The sequence below is a fragment of the Ylistrum balloti genome, unplaced genomic scaffold (genome assembly GCF_031769215.1).
Source record: "Ylistrum balloti isolate Yb309-2 unplaced genomic scaffold, AGI_CSIRO_Ybal_v1 Utg370274, whole genome shotgun sequence".
NCBI lineage: Eukaryota > Metazoa > Mollusca > Bivalvia > Pectinida > Pectinidae > Ylistrum > Ylistrum balloti.
The window spans coordinates 455922-477755 of record NW_026782212.1 but is presented as its reverse complement, the minus strand read 5'-3'; the positions used below and the strand labels follow the sequence as shown (position 1 = coordinate 477755).

At 33.8% G+C, this 21834-nt stretch overlaps 1 protein-coding gene across 1 annotated transcript in view; it reads right to left on the bottom strand.

Annotated features, from left to right (window-relative positions):
* Positions 1–21834, bottom strand: part of LOC132552730 (glutamate receptor ionotropic, kainate 2-like) — a 159273-nt gene that overhangs the window by 30806 nt on the left and 106633 nt on the right. Inside the window, exons 2-4 of the mRNA XM_060216924.1 lie at positions 13049–13207; positions 4865–5119; positions 1512–1690 (exon numbers count right to left, since the gene is read on the bottom strand). Of these exons, the coding sequence (XP_060072907.1) occupies positions 1512–1690; positions 4865–5119; positions 13049–13207 (593 nt within the window). The remainder of the gene's footprint in view (positions 1–1511; positions 1691–4864; positions 5120–13048; positions 13208–21834) is intronic.

Here is a 21834-nt window from a genome sequence, read left to right as displayed (position 1 = left end):
ACGTAGTTGCCGATATTTGGTTTTTCGTTTTTCGTTTTGGGGTTTTTGTTTTTTGAAAGAAAAGCTAATAAGTAATTATTTTGCAGGTATTGAATATATGCTGTTGTTGCATGTTACTAAAAAGTAGTTTGAGTGTATCTCAAAAACACATCATTTAAATGTATTTGGAAAAATAATGAACATTATGAATGTGTATTATACATGTACTATAGGGAATGTCTAAAGAGCATACATGCTGTTTCAATGGGCATGGATAGCATACAGACTGGTTTCAATGTATCTAAATGTCAGTCATATTTAAATGTAACCAAGTAACATACAATAATGATTTCAATGCACCGAAATAACATACAGGCATGTTTCAACTTCTCTAAATAGCATAAGAAAACAATTAAATAAATGTTTGGAACATAAAATCATACTCCCTTAAAAGAACTAATAGGGAAAAAAATCTAAAAGTTTTCATGTATCAAAATACTGCACAGACATGTTTCAACATATCTTAATAGCACAGGTCAACACTTAATTGTGGTTAGATGAATCTGATACTGTGGAAGTAAAGGGCATTAGCCAATAAGACAACAGGAAAATACAACCGCAAAATAATCCTTACTCTTTGGAAATAAAGGTATACTACTTTCTACTTTGAGATTGTGCTCTACAAATTAATGTCTGCATCAGTAAGGAAATACGATAAATGAATATATACGAAATAGATACTTGAAGCAAATGTGGTTGGATTATCTAGAGGAAGTAGGTGTAGGTGAACAATCTCCTGTGATTGAAAGTTGATAGATATACCACAGGGAGAGGATTATCTGTGGGGAAAGATTGTGTCTGGATAATGTACGGCGAGTAAAAGTTTTACTAGATTTTCTGAGACGGAATAGAATCGGTTGTATTATATGAAGGGAATGGCAGCGACTGAACTACATCCTGGTAATGTGGATAGTTAGTTGACCATAAAGGAAAGTACCAATTGGCTAGGAACATACCGGATGTATTTGATGTTTGTAAAGTTACCATAAAGATAAAGGTGTTAGGTGTATTTATTGTATTTCAACTCATCTGCAGGGATGGACATGGAAGCCACTTATTGGTGTCTAAAAATAATGTTACTGACAATATTACTTCATGAAAATACAAGAGACTGTATGATGCCCTCGGAATGATAGAATGAAAATCTTATTGTTTTCAAAACAGAAAAAAAACATGTATGTATTATGCTATTGTACTTTACGGCATTAATTTTATCTTTTGGTGAAGATCATTGATATTTGTAGCTGATTTAAGGGTGTTGGAATCATACGGAACGCAAACTATTAAATGCTTATCCATGACATTATTTATTATTGCGAAAAACTTGAAATGTTGAATGTGTTTTAGTTTACCCAAATATTTGGTTATTTTTTTTTTAAATTTACTCAAAGTTATTGATTAAATTTTATTTATCATGACAGCGACATTCATATACAAACTGATAATATGCATTTAATACAAATTTTCCTTACGATTTTTAAAAGAAGTCCTGTTCCAGTTGCATTCATGTCGACTATCATATTGGTCCAGTTTTTCTTCTTTGCTTCTTTTAGAACTTGACGCATGTTGGTTCGGTCTGCCTGTCGTATATAAACATTTTTGCTGGGCTCCTGAGATACACTTCTTAGAATATTCTGCATTTTCACCAACCCTGCAACGGAAAAGGCTACCTTTTCAAGATGTAACGATCAGAAACACTTTACAGAACAGTTTTCTGAAGATACTGGTTCAAACTATTAGTTGAATCAAGAATGGGTATACTGTTTACAAACTTTGATTTTGGTCCATGATATTTGATGCAAAATTGGGTCGTTGTTTGTTGAATACTTAGGGGAAATCGATTTGGGCTTATTTCACACTAATCGTGTATCCAATTCTCTCTGTGTCAAGTATATCAATTTATGTATGCATGCCATGATCTGCAGGTTTTCGATTGGTTTTGTTTTGGTACCAGTTTTTGTAAAAACAGATAAAAACTGGTTAAAAACAGTTTGCAAGATTAGGCACAAAACTAAATGTCGGTTACCTTGTTTCATATCACGTTTTAATTCATTTAAATAGTGGCACAGATTAGAATACACACATGTACTTGACGTTCTGAAATACATGGGAATTAAGAAATTAACTGAGTTTAAGGTCATTGAACTTCCCCATCTAGGTTGTGTCATTATTTTTGATCACTTAAGGATTTTTCACAGTCGCCTCGAGGCTTCAATATTTAAACACTTAGCATCACTGATGAGTCCTCAAAGAATGCAACAGCTATATGATGCAGTTCTTCTATTTAATTCTTTGTTCGCTCTAATGTTATTAATCTAAATTTGTATCAAAAGTTGCTATTTACTTGTGTTTCTTGTACAATCATCTTGATGACTTACCAGATCATAAAACGAACTACTACGCAGCTAAAGATGATGATGAATAACGATGGTACCAATGATGAAATGCGTCAGAAGATTTCGTATTTGTTTCCAATCACTTTAACTTGGACTTTTCTTTGCAATATTTTTATAATAAAAGATTAATTGTTAATGTGTAATGCTTGTTTATCACTAAATGTTTACTCCACAATACGCAACTAAAATTTATAAAATTGATGACTTGCTAAATTGTATTTACAACAATATTTACAACACATACAAAATATTTCTATCAAAACATACCATTTTGCTTACACAAAATATGCATATCATTGTAGCTTATTTCTACCGAATATAAGTTTTTATTGAATTGAACTTAACATACATCTCGCAAATTTCGAACTGATAAACATGATTAAGAAGGTTTACAAGTATAAGATGTTAAATAAAAAATGGAAAGTATTAGATACCTTTTATTCCTATCATATTCCAAATTTATATTCTAATTAGTATCGTTGACTACGTGAAGTAAGCTGTCTTTATCATTAGCATAATATTCTCCAACCCTGTATTATCTTATGACATTGTAATTGTCAATATGGATTTGCTTCATAGATCATGGAAGCACCTCTTTTATCATATACACACACAATAGCGTTAGTCAGACCCAGAGTTACTCATTCCCTTCGTACATCTTGGTGTTATTGACAAGATGATCCAGAAGGTATAACCGATGACATGGTTCTTTCTGGGCTGACTTTACCCATGTGGTGTTGAATCTCTCAAAGTCGGATAGTGAAGACATAGCTATTTTGTTGTTTCAGTTGGACGATGTGAGTCTTTAAATAACGTAAATATATCAAAAGTGATGTCTAACTTCAGCTGAAATGAAGGACATTGCAACTATTCTGTACCAGCTGCTGAGGTCGACCTGAACTTTCCAACTGATTAAAATAACTGATTATTACTGAAATGTGAAATGTGGTAAGCTCGATTGTTCGTGTCCCTGTAGCATAGTGATATCTTCATCACCAGCCGCCTACCTACAGTGTTTATTTGTCATTGTTCCTTCGATAATCATCACGTGCTCCGTTTGACAACACATGAATTTTGAGATTTACAGCTCTTTGAATGTAGATACGTCTGCAGCAATGTCGCTAAATTCTACCATACGCCCGAAACGTACTGTAAAGTAACATGTTTCCGTGGGACTCAATTTTCGTTGTTTTTGTTTACCAAAAAATTGCTTAGTTGTGGTTACTTGATTTTCGTGGATACATAGAGCTTAATAAGTCTACTTATACTACTTTTTACAGTATACGCTATATAGATAAAAATATGTGTACCGTATACTACATTAAGTATACAGAAGAAAATAAGCTGGTTCTTTAAAAAGATAACATCATTAATGAAATTATCCGCACTATGGTGATTTGTATATCTAAATAATACAACCGTTCTTTACTTTTTCAATGTAATCTTCACATATATGGAGTATTGTTAAGGATAAAAAACATGTTGTAAGATGGATTTAATCAATATTGACAATAGTTCATTTTTGGGAAATAAAAGATAAGCTACTATTTGCGGTGACGTTTTCGTCTTTTACTTAAATTGTTCAGACCGTTATGATATTTGCAATCATATGTTCCATGATGTCTCGTTTTGGTTTCATTAATAAACTAATGTTTCAGAGAATATCAGTTATTCTGTGCATGATGATATTAAAAGTCACAAATTCTGCATCATTGTACACTAATAAAAAAGTGAACCAGGTTTTAAACAGATATACGCCACATTTTAACAGAAATGATTAATTGTATGACCTGGAAGTCAAGTGTCTTACTTTTCAAAAGTCGTTCAACCATTAACTTCTCACTGGTGATTACAAAGATTTAAATTGTGAAGCTTAATGTCCTGATACAATCGTTTTATAAACTAAATTTATAGAAATGATTTTTTCGCTACGAACGCAGGCACTGACAAAAATTAACCTTCAGTTATACACCAAAAACAAAGATGAAAATGCACTGAAAAATAATATATGGTGAACGTTGGTGAAATCTTATCAAAACTACTTATTTTACCGTCATTTTACGTCTATCTCAACAAGAATCCGCGGCTCCGAATGCAGTTAATAGTCAGTATAACTCAGTGTGTTTAGAACTATGACCCATACAAAACAATTTATATCTTATCACTAGAGATAACATGTAGTCAAGTTGACTCGCTGATACAATATTTTTAACGCCAACTCACAACGCTGATGTATGTAGGTATTGCATGAGAGCTGCATAGCCTCTAATCTATCATACAAGTGATATTTCATATAAGCTGGGAATCGTAATATATTTTTTCTTTGTCAAATGGGAATTAATGACCTTATGCCACAATAATTGTATTCGAAACGTATACAACGCTAGAGCCCATTACGGCGAGTAGTGATGTACCCTTGAAGGGCTTACCTTCCTTTTCGCCGTAAATGATGAGCAATTCCTTCATTCTGTAATATTCAATTACGGCCTGATATGCCTGTGCTAATTGCTGCGCGTTGGGGTGTAGGTTAATGGAATAGCCCTGAGGCGGTTCCATGTTCCCGTCCTCCCGGAACTCGATGTGCGGAATGTGTAGAGCAGAGCAGAGAGAATTCGTGAAAGAGGCAATGTTGTTAGATCGAGGACCAAACAGGGCGGCGGTGCTGAGATGTACCTGGCTACACACTGAAACATATAGACATGAAATACCAGATAAGCCCATGGTTACGTAATAACAGCATTAACTTAAACATGTTGCACAGTCTTCTGTGTTTTGATATGATTTAGATCGTTAAAATAGGATGGCAAACAATATAATTTAAAATACATATCTATAGAAAAGACATATCTACAGATCGCAATATTATTTTAAAATGTTGATACAGTCGTCATTAGGTAGAATATTCACCATTGCCTATCTTGTCATATTGCCTACAATGCTTAAGAATACAAATATCACCGCTCCAATTCCATCTATGATGGTTGTTACAAAACGGATGACAAGGGCTCGAGAATGTTAATAACTTGACGTGATGTCAGTAAACGTTGTGTCAATCAAGCATTTTACAGAATAATTAGCTAAAACAGTAACTAAAATTTGAAATGTTTTCCTGTAGAACGATGGTGAATGCACCAATGCAATCAGTCAATCAACTTTAGTGCTCTAACTAACCTGTCTGGGAATTGAACAAATGCACTGAAATGGCCAATAAAACCGACAGGATGTGGAGAATCGTTTGTCTACAAACCGCAAGGGCAAACACTCTAAGCCGCCTCGTCGTAGACATTAATTGACTTGGATGTTTACATCATAATAGAGCTAGTACATAAAGCACCCGTAGATCGGAAAGGTCAACCTCATGGTATGTCCCTGTATCGACGAATGAGTAATCAGAAGTGACATCCCGCATCTCGACGCAGTGTAGGCGAGAGTCGTTTTCTAATTGTTACTTATGGCTGACCGAGGAGGCCTTCGGAATTGTTGTCGTTTTAGGACTCTTTAAAATGCTCTAACAGTGGAATTGCTGGTCATTACCTTCAGCGGTCCTATGCACCTTGTCTTTTCTCAGTATAAAGAAAGTTTAAACATGAATGTTTTAACAACGTGCATACGGGTCAAGTTGATTACCTATATGTACGTTACCACAAGTTGGAACCCTATACGATATCGTGTGTTCTATTTTTCTAAATTTGAATGCATTACAGTTGTTTCCACAGCAACGAAGTTACATCATTCAGTATCATGAACGAGTGTAACATTGTCTTCGCAATATTTCCATCTTTGTTCTTGATGTTTAGGTGTCTTTTGATGCTACTTGCCCATATGTCAACATTCGAGCTGTATTTATTGTGTTACTATCATATATATATATACTAACACTGGCATATGAATCAAACACATGAAACTGCAACACTGTGAGAAATTTGTATGCAACGTTGTATTTCTTATTCAAAATCTGATAATTATATTCACTGTTTTACTATTAATCAAGTTCGTTTTGATTGCCTACGATGGCAAAAAAACAAATCAAGAAAATACCAACATTGCAACATAATCATAATTCAAACTCAGACTCCATACAACTAGGGCAAAGAATGAACAAAAGGAAGATTTACAAGGAGAATAAGATCAGGTGTTCCGGAAGACCAAGCGTTTTCTGCTTCATCGAAGACATGCGCAATGTAAACGTTGGCGTCATCAATATATCTTAAGGTGAAATTAACCGACTATGCATGTTTTCGTGACCTGTTCTGATAAGGTCTTCCTTAAATTCAGCCCCGTATGAAAACAGAAAACAAGTCAGCCGACAGAGGGGCGGTATTGGTTCCCATAGACGTGGCAATAGTCTGTTGGAATATCTTACTACCAAACACGACGAAGATATTGTCAACCAAAACCTTGATCATTTCTATGATTTCGTCCTCCGTATATTTCTTCTTTGATTTCGACGTACGTTTCAATAAATATGATTCAGTATAGTTCACAACCATATTTTTATACCACCGCTCATCGTACTTTGAGAACACAGCTATCATAACGAGAGAACGAAGGCGTTCCTTCACTTCGGAATGGGGTATGGTAGTGTACAGGGTGGAAAAATAGAATATATTTGTAGAAAGAAATGTTTTTTAGAAGATGGTGTTGAAGATTAATGAAAAGCTCCTTGGGGTTCTTCAAAATCCACATACTATTAATACCACATCTTTAGTATAAGATTATAACCCAGATTTGATAGTACTTAAAACGGTGGTTGGTAGTTTAAACAAAGGCTTGATTGAACGTTTAGACGAGCCAGCTATAAAACTTTGTTTATGTGGAATCTTGTGAAGTTTAGGGATCCAATATTTACGGGGAATGTCCGTATCCTTATCATTAATAGGCAATCTATATGATTGTAATACGGAAGCATGATTAGCTAGCATTTTCGTCTTTTGTAAGATTAATATTTCCCTCGTTATCACGCAAGCCCAGTTCTTTTTGTATACAGGAAAAGTAAAAATGATTGCAGACAAGGTTCAAGTTATTGGAAGCCTTATCTGCAGGCACAATAACATACATGTCAAGTAAGTCTTGAAGTGTGGATTTAATATTAGAATCTAGGAAAGCTTTTTTGTTTTCATTTGCGATTTCAAGCTGCAAATTCTTTTAAGAATTATGGACCAAATGGACTTAACCTACTCAGAAAGTGAATTCAATTCACGGACGGAGTTTCGCGATGTTTAGGACCTTTCATGATAAAAACTCGTAGCTCATTTTGGATAATGCTTAAATCACCAGTTACTATGTGCCCAGTTGGACCATAGCTGTAAATAGGAGAAAAACAATGACAAGCTGACGGAGAACTAGTTCTAAGGTCATCTACATTCAGTTGTTGCAGCGTTTGTTTGTAGTTGAAAGCAATAGAAATGACATTCAGGATACTTATCATACCATGCTAGATTTTATTTGTAAACAAAGATACTTAAAAACATATTCATGTTCAGTATATCTTAATACTGATTTACAGAAATAATTTTGAACTTCATTCTTTTACAAAGATGGTATTGAGAAGGACCATTCCTTATCGTATAAATTCGCCAACAATTTCAACACAGGAATAGAAATGAAAAGCATCTGGAGTTTCTATGAGACTTTTCTGCTACCGAGAATGATTTTGAATTATGATATTCCAAAATGCGCCGGCGAAATGTATCAAATTGACTACAACCGCATGCTTCTCAAAGAGTTTCCAATGTCTCTATTTTGATATCATTTGTTAAAAGAAAGAATCACGTTTCAGAAAGAGGGTCATATTAATTTTTCACAATTCATCACAATTGTAGACGGTGAAATACTACAGAGCGTTTATTTCCCAAGTCATAGCTATTTTAGTACTTATTCATGCTTTGACCCGCAAACACCGTTTAATGTTTCACGCAATGAACAAACCAGAATTATTTAAAACAGGAGGTTGTCAGAATAAACATCAATTTAGACAGAGTGTCTCATCATTTTCTCATTATGATTGGAATTTAATATTTAGATATTCATATCCGATACTATTCGGTTAAAATAGCTAAAAATATCAAAACATAATCCAAACTGAATCCATTAGTTGTCATTAACGTTGCGAAACCTGAAAGGATATAAAGGATGCCCATACACAAGGATGGTGTCATTATTGTCCACATGTTGCTTGGGCGTGTGGTGTCATTAATGTACAAAACACACTATAGTAGGATGAGATTAATGTCCACACTCCAGATGTTTATAGGATGCCATTAATGTCCCAAAGTGGGAGGAGAGAAAATTATATCGACTTCTGACTCGTTGTCAAATCCATTTATCATATTTTGTAATTGTGATAAATAAATATTAAGAGAAAGATAGAGTTAAAAGTGATAAATCAAGTCATCGTAGTCCATCATCAGGATATCGATGGATGTCGTTTATGTCCAAAAACTGCGGAAGTCAATAATGTCCACTCACGGCCATCAGAATATCGTGATATTACATAAATGTTCACACGCAATATATTGGAACGTTGTATAATGCATTCAGTTGTCGCCACATGACCAGTTTAGAGTATAATTGGTGTTGTGACACTGGGTAATTGTTAAATGACATTAATGTTTACATAACAGAGGATTTGTTAGATATTATTCATTTTTACACACAATACAACGTAAAATTGTGTGCTGTAACTTATTTTAATATATCAAGTGATTGTAGAATACCATTACTTTTTACATCCCAGATAATTCTAGAATTTTATTTTGTTTACACACAGTAGTCCGAAGTTACAGAATGTTATAGGCGTCCACAAAAAGTACACCGGAAGAAAGTACGATATCATTTAAAATTTACCCATAATGCACTGGAAGATTGCCGGATACGGTACGATGCCATCTAGGTATACACAGAGTACACACCAGACGATCGAAGGATGTGATTAATGTTCATACAACGAAAGATTGAAGAGTGACCACAGACAGGAAATTGTAGGGTGCCGAAATGTCAGTTAGAGGCGATACTTGGATACCAAAAATGTCAACACACTGGTCAGATGTTGTATGTTGTTGGTATATACAGAGCACTAGCAAAAAATAAAAAAAAATATTAAGAGAGTGAATGAATGGAATTAAATATCTATATACACGTCTGCGTACATTTCAGATACTAATATTTTAAGTCTATAATGAGTAAACTAAATTTACTAGCGGTCTTAGTAATATTGAGTGTACTTTAGATACTGATACATTCAAAGTTTTATGATTTAACTTAATTAAGAGAGACGTATATTCTACAATATATGACCAGTTTGCATTTTATGTCTCGATTTACATGATAGTGGGTAGTGAATAAATACACATTGATTTGTATTTTGAAATCATTAACAAATAGACTTGAACAAAACTGTAAAAACAAACAAGATAAAATTAATATATTTTGAATTGTCTATAGTACGAGACGGGTGGTCGGCATTGGTGCCCATCCTTTAATTTATTGGGATGGACATCATGTTTATCATATAAAAAAAACAATGCTATTATACAGATTAAATTCGCCATGATTGATTAAACGATTTCCCAGACAAAGTCTGTGAACATGACAGTAATAGTTGTTTTAATATACCGAATAACTATAGAATAGTGATCAGTTACCATTAGTTTTAAAATTCATATACAGTTGCTGTGTGTATTACTTTATAGTCAATAACGAGAGCAGGGAGTGAAACAAACCATTTCTTTTTTATAAACTATATTACTGCTATCACGTCCAGACATCGGTGTTTAAAAGACATTTAAAAACAAATGCCGTCGTTGTTTAGTGTTTTCATGATTGGTAGTAACCATTTAGGATTCCAATGCCCGGACGGACAATCTTAATGCTACAGGGATCACATCGGTATCACTGTCCCTTAAAAAATCTAATACAGTAACTCAACAATAACCTTCTAGAAAACGCGATTCTCCATTACATCAGCTGCCAGTTGCAATTTCTACCAAGCGGTGTAAATTCTCTCAGGGATTGGAATGCGTATTGAATTTGAGTGAGGTCATTTGAACACGGAACTCAATTGTCGTCGTGTTGAGACTTTTTTATAAACAGCGTTAATCAGAACATATCCCGTGGTCTCTGGTGTTTCCCGCGGACCTCGGAGATGACCTAGGATAAGATCGTTCCAGTACTGTATCCCACAATCAGTTTATCAAAGTTTCCAAAGTGTATGCATGTCCACGGTAGGGTATTATCATTTCACCCAGTAAGCAAACCAGTTATTGAATTAGTCTAAAAGGTTTGTAATTGATTATACCCATTTACTCAAATAGTGTCCTGGATGCTCACCGTCAAGACAAAAACCAGCATTCCTATAACACCGCGACCTTGGCCGCGTGGGTGATACCAACAAACAGACGAATATTAACTTAAAAACATTTTTCCTCACTGTCACAGAAGTAATCTTCCCTAAAACTTTAGTCCTTGACTTGTTTTTTTTTTCAATTAGAAAAATATAAAAGAAACATGTAGAATTTATTTCTTATGAGATGTTGACAAGCTAACAATACTTGTAATCGAAGCCGTGAAATTGTTTCCAACTAGATCTTTATAAATACCGTAGTTGAGCTGGCCAGTGTTAATTGGTCCGAATGACAGATTGGAAGAAACAGTGGTCAAGGGGAGGGGTCAAACCTTGACACTGTTATCAACACCTACAGCACCAATGATACCACTGTGCCCTCCTCGTGGTATTCTGAATCGCGGGAATCGTTTTCTTCTCAGAATATTAATCAATAATAAGATCAAGACATGTGGTGCAAACAATCGCTCTCTGCCGTAATGTATTTACATTAGATGATTATATAAGTAATGGATTGTCCCATTATAATACAACATGCAAAGCAAATTTTATGGAAAGTCGTAAGCTTACTTGCAGGGAAAAATTTATCAAAACACATGGTTCGTACGAAAGTGATCATTACCTGTTTAGGTATTCTACAGTATATTATGTTTACTCCAATCATTCTTCAGTTTATATGTAATGCTTCAGCGACTTATACCTTATCCCTCATCAGGAAAAATGAGGGAGAAGGTAACGACATTCATGTGCGGTAGTTTAATCTTGATTCAAAGTCTATGAAGCGAGGGCAAAACATGAACTAAAGAAACATCATGTAAAACATGTGTTCTCGAGGGATTGGTGTTACCTGTTTAATTGATGACATTTAGCATGTAAATCGTGGTTACTATACACGTTATCAATGTTTGTAATAGTGTACCGTGATTACAACAATGGGATCATTAGGCAAAATAACAAACACATTAAACCTCATATACACATTAATGAATAAAACGGGTTAAACAACTCCAACGACTTGTTTATTCGCTATTCTATAGGCAAACTATTTTTTTCGGTAAAGGTTAATTGTATTCAACATATATTTATAAACAAATGACATTAATAAAACGTTCAATTCCTGATGATATTGCCAAACATCAGATATGATATAAACAATTTTCCTGATAATCAGTAAACATTTTACAATATTGGTTTGCCTTGAAGAACCATACACATTACAGTCTACATTCATGCTCTGTAAAATCACGAATTTCCAAATCAAACTTTGACAGTCACTGTATAGTGCATCAGAGCAACGATTGGGAAATATTCAATTATCATGTCCTATCAACATCGATATAAATAGCAATTCCACGAATATACGTGACGAAGGATTGTTTGTAGATATATATTTCCTCTCGAAATGTACAAACAAACCGACCCCTCATCCCGTCCAATCCCATGTGTTTCAGACGTAGGCTATCACCGCTGGCACTACCTTATGATTTGGGTTTGTTTCTGTATCTGACATGATATAACAAGCACGTTGTTTCTTTGAAAAAGAGGCTATATATACCACACTACAGTTTCAAACAAAACCTATCAACGTTTGTCACGACCCAGCAGGAGGAGAGAGAAATTCGATAAACTACTTTATCTTTCAGATTCCCTAAAGACATATACGACAGGAGAAGGAAGCTGTCATTTGTACTGCCAATTTCGCTGCCAGAGGATCACCGTTGGCACGATAGGGTCAGTAGTGCTTTATCTAATCCAGTATGCACTGCCTCAACACCGGGATATGTCCATGCGCAATCAATTTTATGCCACTAGTATTGTGTGTATACTGTTGTCTTCCACATTGAAGTTTTCACTTTTCATCACATTTTACAAGGTTCCCCGAGGATTTTCATCACAGCAGTAGAGCTGGGGCGTCTGGATTTCTCTAATAAACTTTAAACGATGGGCTTGCTTTCAGGATTTTCCCCATCCTTTTTACTGGGTTTATATGTTTGGTGAAAGGTTGTTTTGATTAGTTTTGTTAAGATTTATGTTGTCAAAATAAAGTGTAGATATAAGTACAATAATATATGTATGATATTGATGAGCAAGTTATTTATCTACTGAAATAAACGCTGGGAATACACAAGCTAATTTCCATCAGATGCTTATCAGCCTTTCCCTTGTCAAGTGTTCATGCTTTTCAAGGTTTTGAATAAATACCAATGTGAAATAAATTATCTTATATAGAAAATATATTGAAAATTCATAGTGATAAACAAAAAGACCATACCTTCTTTAGATGACAGAAACGTGTCTTTTGTAGGGAGTTTGCGTGTTTCGTAGTGTAGTTTTGTGTTTCGAAGGAGACTTCTTTCGTGGTTTATTCTATAAACGGAATACTTGAAGGTATTTTCTGTCGTTTCCAATTCGTCGTCACCGAATAACCCACCTGAAGATAAAAGATTACAAGATAAAACAAAATCTTTTATAAAATCATAACACGATAAGCTGAATTTACGTGAAATAAGCAATTAGTATAATATCGAAGGAGTGTCATCTTATCATCCGAAGGTAGAATACTTGCTTGTATGACATTATCGCAACGAGGATTTTTGATGAGAAATAGATCAAAGTTATACTGATAAGCGCATTGTTTCGAATGTCCTGATGTCTTTTGACAATATGCAAGTGGAAACAGAAAGTATAAAACAAGCATTGACAGTTTACTCACAGTTCAATTACACCTTGTAATAAAAAATGCCAGTTTAATGTTTCTAATAGATCAAAATGTTACATATACAGTATATATATATATATATAATTAGTAAAACATCCCACCATATATATATAAGTGTTGTGGTATTATGACGTCGTCTTTATATTCCATTTGCAAGGCTTTTATCAACTTAATGTTGTTTTTTTCCTGATGACGCGGATGTAAAACGACATACTCAACCTCCATACCATCATATCGCTAGTCTTCCACTGCAATGAAACTCAGGAGGTTGGGCAACATGCTCCCGAAATAAAATGTGCAAAACGGAAATTTTGTTTTTATGTAAATTTCCAAGATTTCTTAAAATACGAGACGCCTTGATAAGGATTAACGGTAATTAAGTTTAGTGTGCCTGTGTTTTGATGGAAGATGATTACCAGTTGTACATGCTCATAAACACACCCCAGAGACCCATCACCCACTTTCAAAACGATGGTCTTAATTATCACTTTCCAAACTATCTCTTTGTTCTCTTTTAATTATGACAAATATTCTCCGTCAACAATTAAGCAACTGTTTACACTTACTAAGTGTAGAATAGTTCACTGTTTAAGTGTATTAATTCCTAACTTTGAAGAAGTGTTTCTGAAAACAAGGTTGCATTTTTAGGGATGTTATTGAAGATGGTAATGGACCAAAATGTTTAGGTGGTGACTTCCGGTAACGAAAAATATCAATATGGAGTTTAGTTAATAGCTTAATATTGGAGTGTGTGGTCCAACTGTTTTTAAAGACTTTTTAATGATAAAGATGTGTCTAGGTTTCATACATTGTTGTTTTCCTTTGGTTATGTTTCGCCCTAGTTTTATTGAATTTTCAGTTTGGGTCAGTTTTTTTTTTTTTTTTTTGTACTAAGGATATATCACTCATACACAGTATTTTAGAAATAAGGACTAAATATACCCTATACATCAAATAACAAATTGGATTTGATTTATAACAAAACTAGGGAAATGATTATATTTCATCACGCGTGACCAATAGCTATGATCGGCTTATACATGAATGTATATGAAAACATAGCGTCGAATATAATATGACATTGATGAGGTTTACCATAGTATATTACCGTATATCCTTAAATAACTGACTTTAACATCTATAAATCCTTTGAAATAAAAGCACCATGTTTATAGTGTGATCTATATAATTACCTTCTATCACGTCCAGAAAATAAAACGATATGTTGCTCCTAACAAAACGCTTTTGTGATTAAGTTAGCACAATTTTAGCCAAACGTAACGATCGGAGGCGACGAGAATAGTGTTATTCAATACAGCAAGCAATGGCCAGCACTATATGGACCCGTCGAACGCGATGGTTTGTCGTTTCAGATCAGATATATTTGCTCTTGAAATATGCGTTTCTGTCTCAGTGAAATAACTTTTTCCCACTAATTTTACAACAATATATCTTTATGGATCGGCTTCACGGAGAAAGATTTCTGATAATTGTCTGGAAATAAGAGTATATATTTATTGGACATTATCGATTGAAAGGTAAATCAGATAATATTTATTCCTACATCTTGAAAGTAAATAATCTGTGAGCCATCTCCTTGTCACCGCGTGTAGAAACCACAAAGGATCAATTCATTTATCAACGTATCGGGAAGAACCGGCGTCAAGGAATCGAGCGAGAGCCACTTCAATCCCGGACAGCCTCATCATTTCTGAATATTTATCTTTGTAAATGCATTAGGAACATGCAATGTGGCAGCAAATGACCATTTAGACTCATGGGAGTTTGGGAGCCATAATGATAGAATCTTAATAAATGTGAAGCACAGGTCAGCAACGGAAACAGATCACTTTCAAATCAGTTGAAATCTATGTTTATGAGACTTCTTTTTAATTACATTGATGGTTTAAAATGACCTTAATACAATTCTATAGTTAAAAAGTTATTTGTTTTACATCGAAAGAATTGATGTTTCGTAAAATGAACTAATGTCATTTTATCAATTTGAACCTTTATTCTAGAAATTGATACTGATAGTAATGGGAATAAATCAATGTCTCGCAGTCTTAATCAACAAACATGTGCAGTATAATGTACATCCTTAAAGTACACAATGATGAATATGCAAAATACAACAGATACTTGCCCAGAAAAGAAGTAGTATTTTGTATTTAATTGATTCCATCCTTTATCATATTGAGATACACGAAAATGCTGAGCGTGCTTCCTTGTCTAAAAATGATAAATAAAATACAGAGCGCATGATTCGCTCAAAGTGAATTTTAGGATGAATTATTCAGTGTCTCCTACCTGGTTTGGTGTTTTTAATATATTTACCATATTTACAAATAAGCAATGTGTGAAATTGATTGAAATCAATCGATTTTTTTCTACACTGCTGATATATGGGAGAACGTGGTTATATGAGTAGTTTTATGCCTTTTGTGGAGCCTAAAAAATTAAGATCTGTGATCAGGTGATTTATCTTACAACGCCGTCATCCGCATGTGTTCCCCGTATTTTGATACTTGTCTTTCTAAACGCTGCTTTGAGGAAAAACCAGTTGATATATTCGTTTTAGGAAACAGAAATGCTTTAGATTACAGAAACGAATTGGAATTATACTGGCATTTAAATCTTGCACCATTGCTGTCATTTGTACTGTTTGCCGGGACGTTACCTTTGTAACCTCGGGTTTGTAAAATAAATCATCGATATCTTTATACAATATTGGCATTGACTACAAGTGTTTGACGTTGTTTCTTCCTTCACAAAAGAAGGACAACAACAGACAGTATAGATTTGTTTCAGAGCCTCTCTATATGTATCCCTAATTCTTGCACAGAATTGCACAGTTATTTAGAAATACTTTTTGATGAAAATGTATTTAAATAGTAAGCTGATTTTGTGTTTTGACACTAGACAATTTGAAACATAGCCACATTAAAATCAATTACTAAACACAATTATATACATACACAACAAATGTTTGCCCCTCTGTATCACTCAACTGTTTTGAAACGACTTGCAGTTACGTTGTGGTGATATCATATCTGTTTTTACCTGTTAAGGGTGCCGGCTTGGATTAGGAAGAATTATATATAAGAATAATGTTAGTACTGTATACTGTTTCGAAACAAAGAAAAATGCTAATTGCTAATTATCTATTGCTATAAATACCAAACCTACGTCTGAATTCAAACTGATTCTGAATTATTTTCTCCACATATCAGTTCTTTACATCATAATTTTATTCGATAAAGTCCTCATAAAATCGTTTAAACTCTTCGTATGTAAAACATGAAATAATGATTAAATTTTGAATCTTAATGAACCAATATACCCTGTTTCACGCGAATTCAATAAGCTCACGGAAGTCGATGTTGGCAGAAGACGAGCACCTAATTACATCCACGCTCTGTGTTACATAGCGGTTAATGATATATACGATAAAACCATAAACTATACCATACAGAGTAATTACCTCCAAAGACGCTATCGACTCACTGTAATTACTTTTGAATTATACGTACACAGTCTAAAATTGCGTTATCAAAATAATCTTACCGTTAATTTACATATTCATTGTGATAACATCTTTGTCTATGATACTGTTACTAAAAAATAGGTCAAATATACGAAGTTAATCATAGGTCAGACATCATGGTATTAAGTTCAATGATTCGTTTTATAACTCAGAAGTTTTAACTGACAGATATTTTGTAAGCATATTATTGCTGTTATTGGTTATTGGTGAAAACTTAAGAAACACACCTACAGCCACACTGCTCTTACACAGACATTTCATGCCTTTCCATGCTATTGTTAAAAGTGTTTAGCCCAGGGTACTGATAGTTAACTATTTCGATTGATTTTTATACTACAATAAGACGGTTGTTGAGTGCAATATAGCACATGATCGGCTACTAGCACCAAAGGGCAAATATTTGTAACCATACCGTGAGAAGACATTAAATATCTGTTTCATGAAATCATTTAAAAATAGCCTTGACAATCTAAGACAACGTTTTCCCGACATATAGATCGGAAATCGTAATTGAACACTAACTGATTGACTGATTACCTTGTTATCTGATTTGCCAATATATCTTGTATCTTAAACGAGTAACCGAAACTTATATCCAGTCAATCTCAAAGACAGCCAGAGGATATTTGAATGCTTGAAATCAATTTTCTGGGGAATACCATTTGACATCCTATATAACATCATTATTACAGGTCTTGCATTACAGGTGCTTCCAGTACAGTTTTATATGTAGAACAAACAGAGTGTGTTGTTTTATATAGAATAACAGTTTATATGTTATGAATATATGTGACTTTAGCAGACAGGGACATCACGGTACTCTACAGAGGACATTTAAAAACGTTCCGTTGAATATCACTAGTTTAGCAGATTATCTATATTTTGTCATCACACATAGGATGTCTAAAGGATAAATAAACAAATTATAATAATAATAATTTAAAAAATCTCTGCTAGGACATTAAACTGAAGTGCATTAAGGTTGTACAAAATAATTCACAATGGCTGGTTATCATGTGATAAATATAACATGTATTCTGGAGTAGCGTATACGATGTGAACAATTGAGTCCACTTTATGGCACGCACCAAGGATATGATCATGTTTAGGGTTGTTCTTACAGTTCATGAAACTGTTCAGATTCGTTTGAGTACGTACATCTAAGAGTAGCCATAGCATTTATACAAACGGACGTGCTAATATAGATGTCTAGTGAAAACAAACTACATAACTTACAATGGAACATTGTTTCTAGTCTATCATCAATTTGTTTTATTATGTCAAAGTTTTCTGTATTAATAGGTTAACTTTTGGAAGCTTTGAAACAATTATGGTCGTATCTGTAGTTCACTTTGACAGAAATATAATAGATGGTGACTTCAATGTATTGATGTTCTGTATAAAACATTGTACGATATTTCGGATCTATTGATGTGCGATATTTTCTGAGTACAAAAGTACTAGCATGTCTGATGTTGATAAGTAATCTGCCTTTACTTCTCCATTAACCATATATAAATACAATGGATCATTATTGCGATTTTTTCACAGCACAGAAGGAAGACACATAGACACTATGTCGCGCTTACTTGTCGGTATTTACTGCTGTAGTTACATCATTATGGCGACAGCCCGTACTGTCCCCTATCCCATAACTTAGTTTGTCTATTTGGGATACACAACAATACAATCTGCAGACATGGACATGCGATGCTTTTAACAAAATATTCCCCTGAATGCACGACACCTCTTCCGAGACCTCGGAGACGGTATGTATTGGTTCGACAATGATATCTTTAGCTTGTCCCCCTTGGGAAATATCCCCCATCCAATACGAGAATAGGTAGATTACATGTTGCTGTATACTGGGGTTGAGGGTGTTGACGTATGGGGCGCCGTTTTACTATCTATTTACTGTTTCTGTACAAAGTAATCGGATTGGTATCGTTAAACAACTACACTGTAGTCCTAGATATCAAGGAACATTCCAAATCGTTGACCAAACATTTGTTTTGCTTTTGTTGTACAGTATAATCAAGTTTGGTTCTTTTTAATCAAAGAATGAATTTGCTCAATACACAAACAATTAATGCAGAACATTTTACACTAATATATTGTGATTTGTATATAAATAAAACATCAGTATATTTATGTAGATATTATATTAACTGTGTGATTGTATAGATTCCTTTCACTTAATACGCCGATTACTTAGATAATGTTAACTGACCTGGCGAGTTCATTGCCACGGTAAATAAAACCAAAAATAATTTTAAAGACAAAGGCTATTTAAGTATTCCGAATTCAAACAGGTTAAAATCAAACTTATGATATATGACATCTGCAAGATATCTTTTTTAAATCTATACAAATGAGCTTTGTAAACATAGAAAGCATACGGTTCTTAAGACTCAATCTTAATTTTTTTTTACTGTGGATATGGACTAAATAGAAAATACATAAAAGTATTCTTCGATTCATAAATACTATCATTAAAATGGCATTCTCACTCACATCAAACAATTTTGCCATATTACATCCACGCCGTTATCAATGTTTTATAATAAGCATTACAAGACATTACAATTCATATCACCTGACCCTTTCCCTTTACTAAGGCAAGAGATCCATGTATCTCATACTTGTGAGAAGCTGGTATTGTTCCAGATCACCTTTATCATATCATATTGTATTGGTTGCTTGAAAATTCAACAAGAGTTTTCTGAAATTTTAAACCGACTTCAATGAAATTAGCTTAGTTTAAAGCCTCATTATATTTCCAGGAAATGCAATGAAATCGATGTAAATACGTATTAAATTTAACCATGAGCGCTCTGTGACCGAATGTAAATAGCTGAACACTGTTTCAGCTGGATAACGATCCATCCTAAATACAACGTTACTTTAATGTCATATTATGAATAATTGATAATTTTAGTATTTGAAGCTTATTTATAAATGAATATAAAAAGGTTAAATCTAGTATTTATTATTGTATAAAGCTCATCCTTCTGGAACTCTCAGTAATTTATTTGTATCGACTGGCGTCGTTTGTTTTTATTGTCGTTATTGCAACAGACAAACACGTGAGTTTCATAAACTTTATACCAGCACATACATAAATGTATTCCAGTGCCGCATTAAAACCACCTTCCATTGCTTACATTTTAAGACAGGCAACCGATCATTTTGACATTCGTTATCGTTTTGTTCGTGTTTTTTTCTTGTACTGCGTAACTTATTAGGAAGGAATGTATGACAAGACGTTCCAAAATCAAACAAATAGACTATATATTGACCACGCCCAGCATGGATGCAAAATTTCTAATGCGTCCTGTAGAGTATTAACTGACCTTATATACAAATCTCTGGAATTAAAGGTTCAGAACTACATCGACATTGCAATAATATATTACAACAAACCCTTGATCTTATATACAGTCAAATTAGAATCATCAAAAGAAAGGTAGCAATTCCCAAGTTCTGCTAAGAATATAGTTACACTGTAAGTCGATTAATTAGTGTAATCCAGATCATAATGAGTTAATCAGTGTCAATAGCTAGAATGTTATTCTCTCCAGTAAAAAAGGCTGTGGGGATATGTTTGATCATTTAATTAACAATTAATCAGTATTGGTCAGATGAAATAAATAATTCGCTCCATTATTGTTTCTTTTTTGTTTTTATTTCTTTTATTTATTTATTTATTTTGTTTTGTTGTTTTTTTTCTTTTCGTTATTTTTCGAAAATTAATCTGTTCTTTAATATATACACATTATATTAATTTGTCACCTTACATGTATTTTATCCGATACACAGGTGATGATATGCTACCGTGAAATAGCACTATCGTGTGATATTACAAGTCTTACGCAAGGGAAATAATCGCGTGTCCGATCAAAGGTCAATTGCCGCCTGATAATAGGCAATCTGTTATCACGTGACAGTGTCAATTTTCATTATCATGTGACAACACAGAACTTCTTAATCGCATTCCAATTTTTACCTCCGTTATCACGTGACATTACATGCATATCCAGACAACAAACCTTTCTAACTAAAATATAATAGGGCTGTCTATAGTTTTCATGAAGAAAATCTTATGTATTCTGCTTTGTATCCACTAAACATCGTTCTATTAAAATGTATTTCTGTATAATTGCTATAATGGTGACCTATCGTTATCACAACAGAATGTCTGTTTAGTTATATTGTACAACATATATTAACTTTTTAGTGAGGGAATATGTACTGTACTACCGATTTAAAGAATGACAGAATGTGGCTCTGCAACCAAACGAGGAAATACACGCAATCCGAATTTAACATCAATCACAGGATCACATTGAATATTGTTGTGTTTACTTTGTTGGTAGTTTTATATCAAAAGTTCGAAAACTAAAGGCTGATTAACAGTGATAACGGCCATGTTGCCACAGTTAAAAATATCATTTATGTGCACAACATTGGGGTTCATTTTATGATATGATTAATGTAATTATGAATGTAAAACAACCAAAGAAAAACATATATCTAAGCGATCTTAATGTATGGAATTCCATCGAATGGATGAAATGTCAGAAAAGCTAGAGATTTTGTACTGGATGGGAAGTTTAGAGACACTTATTCTAGACAAATAAAATAAAATGGTTCTATCTTTGTCTCTAGCTCAACTGAGTCCTGATCATACCGGAAATGTTAGAATGGACATTGCAAAATTCATTTCAATTACTTAACTAGCACTTATAACAAGACCGTGTTACACAGATGATATACTATAGCTTACATTATC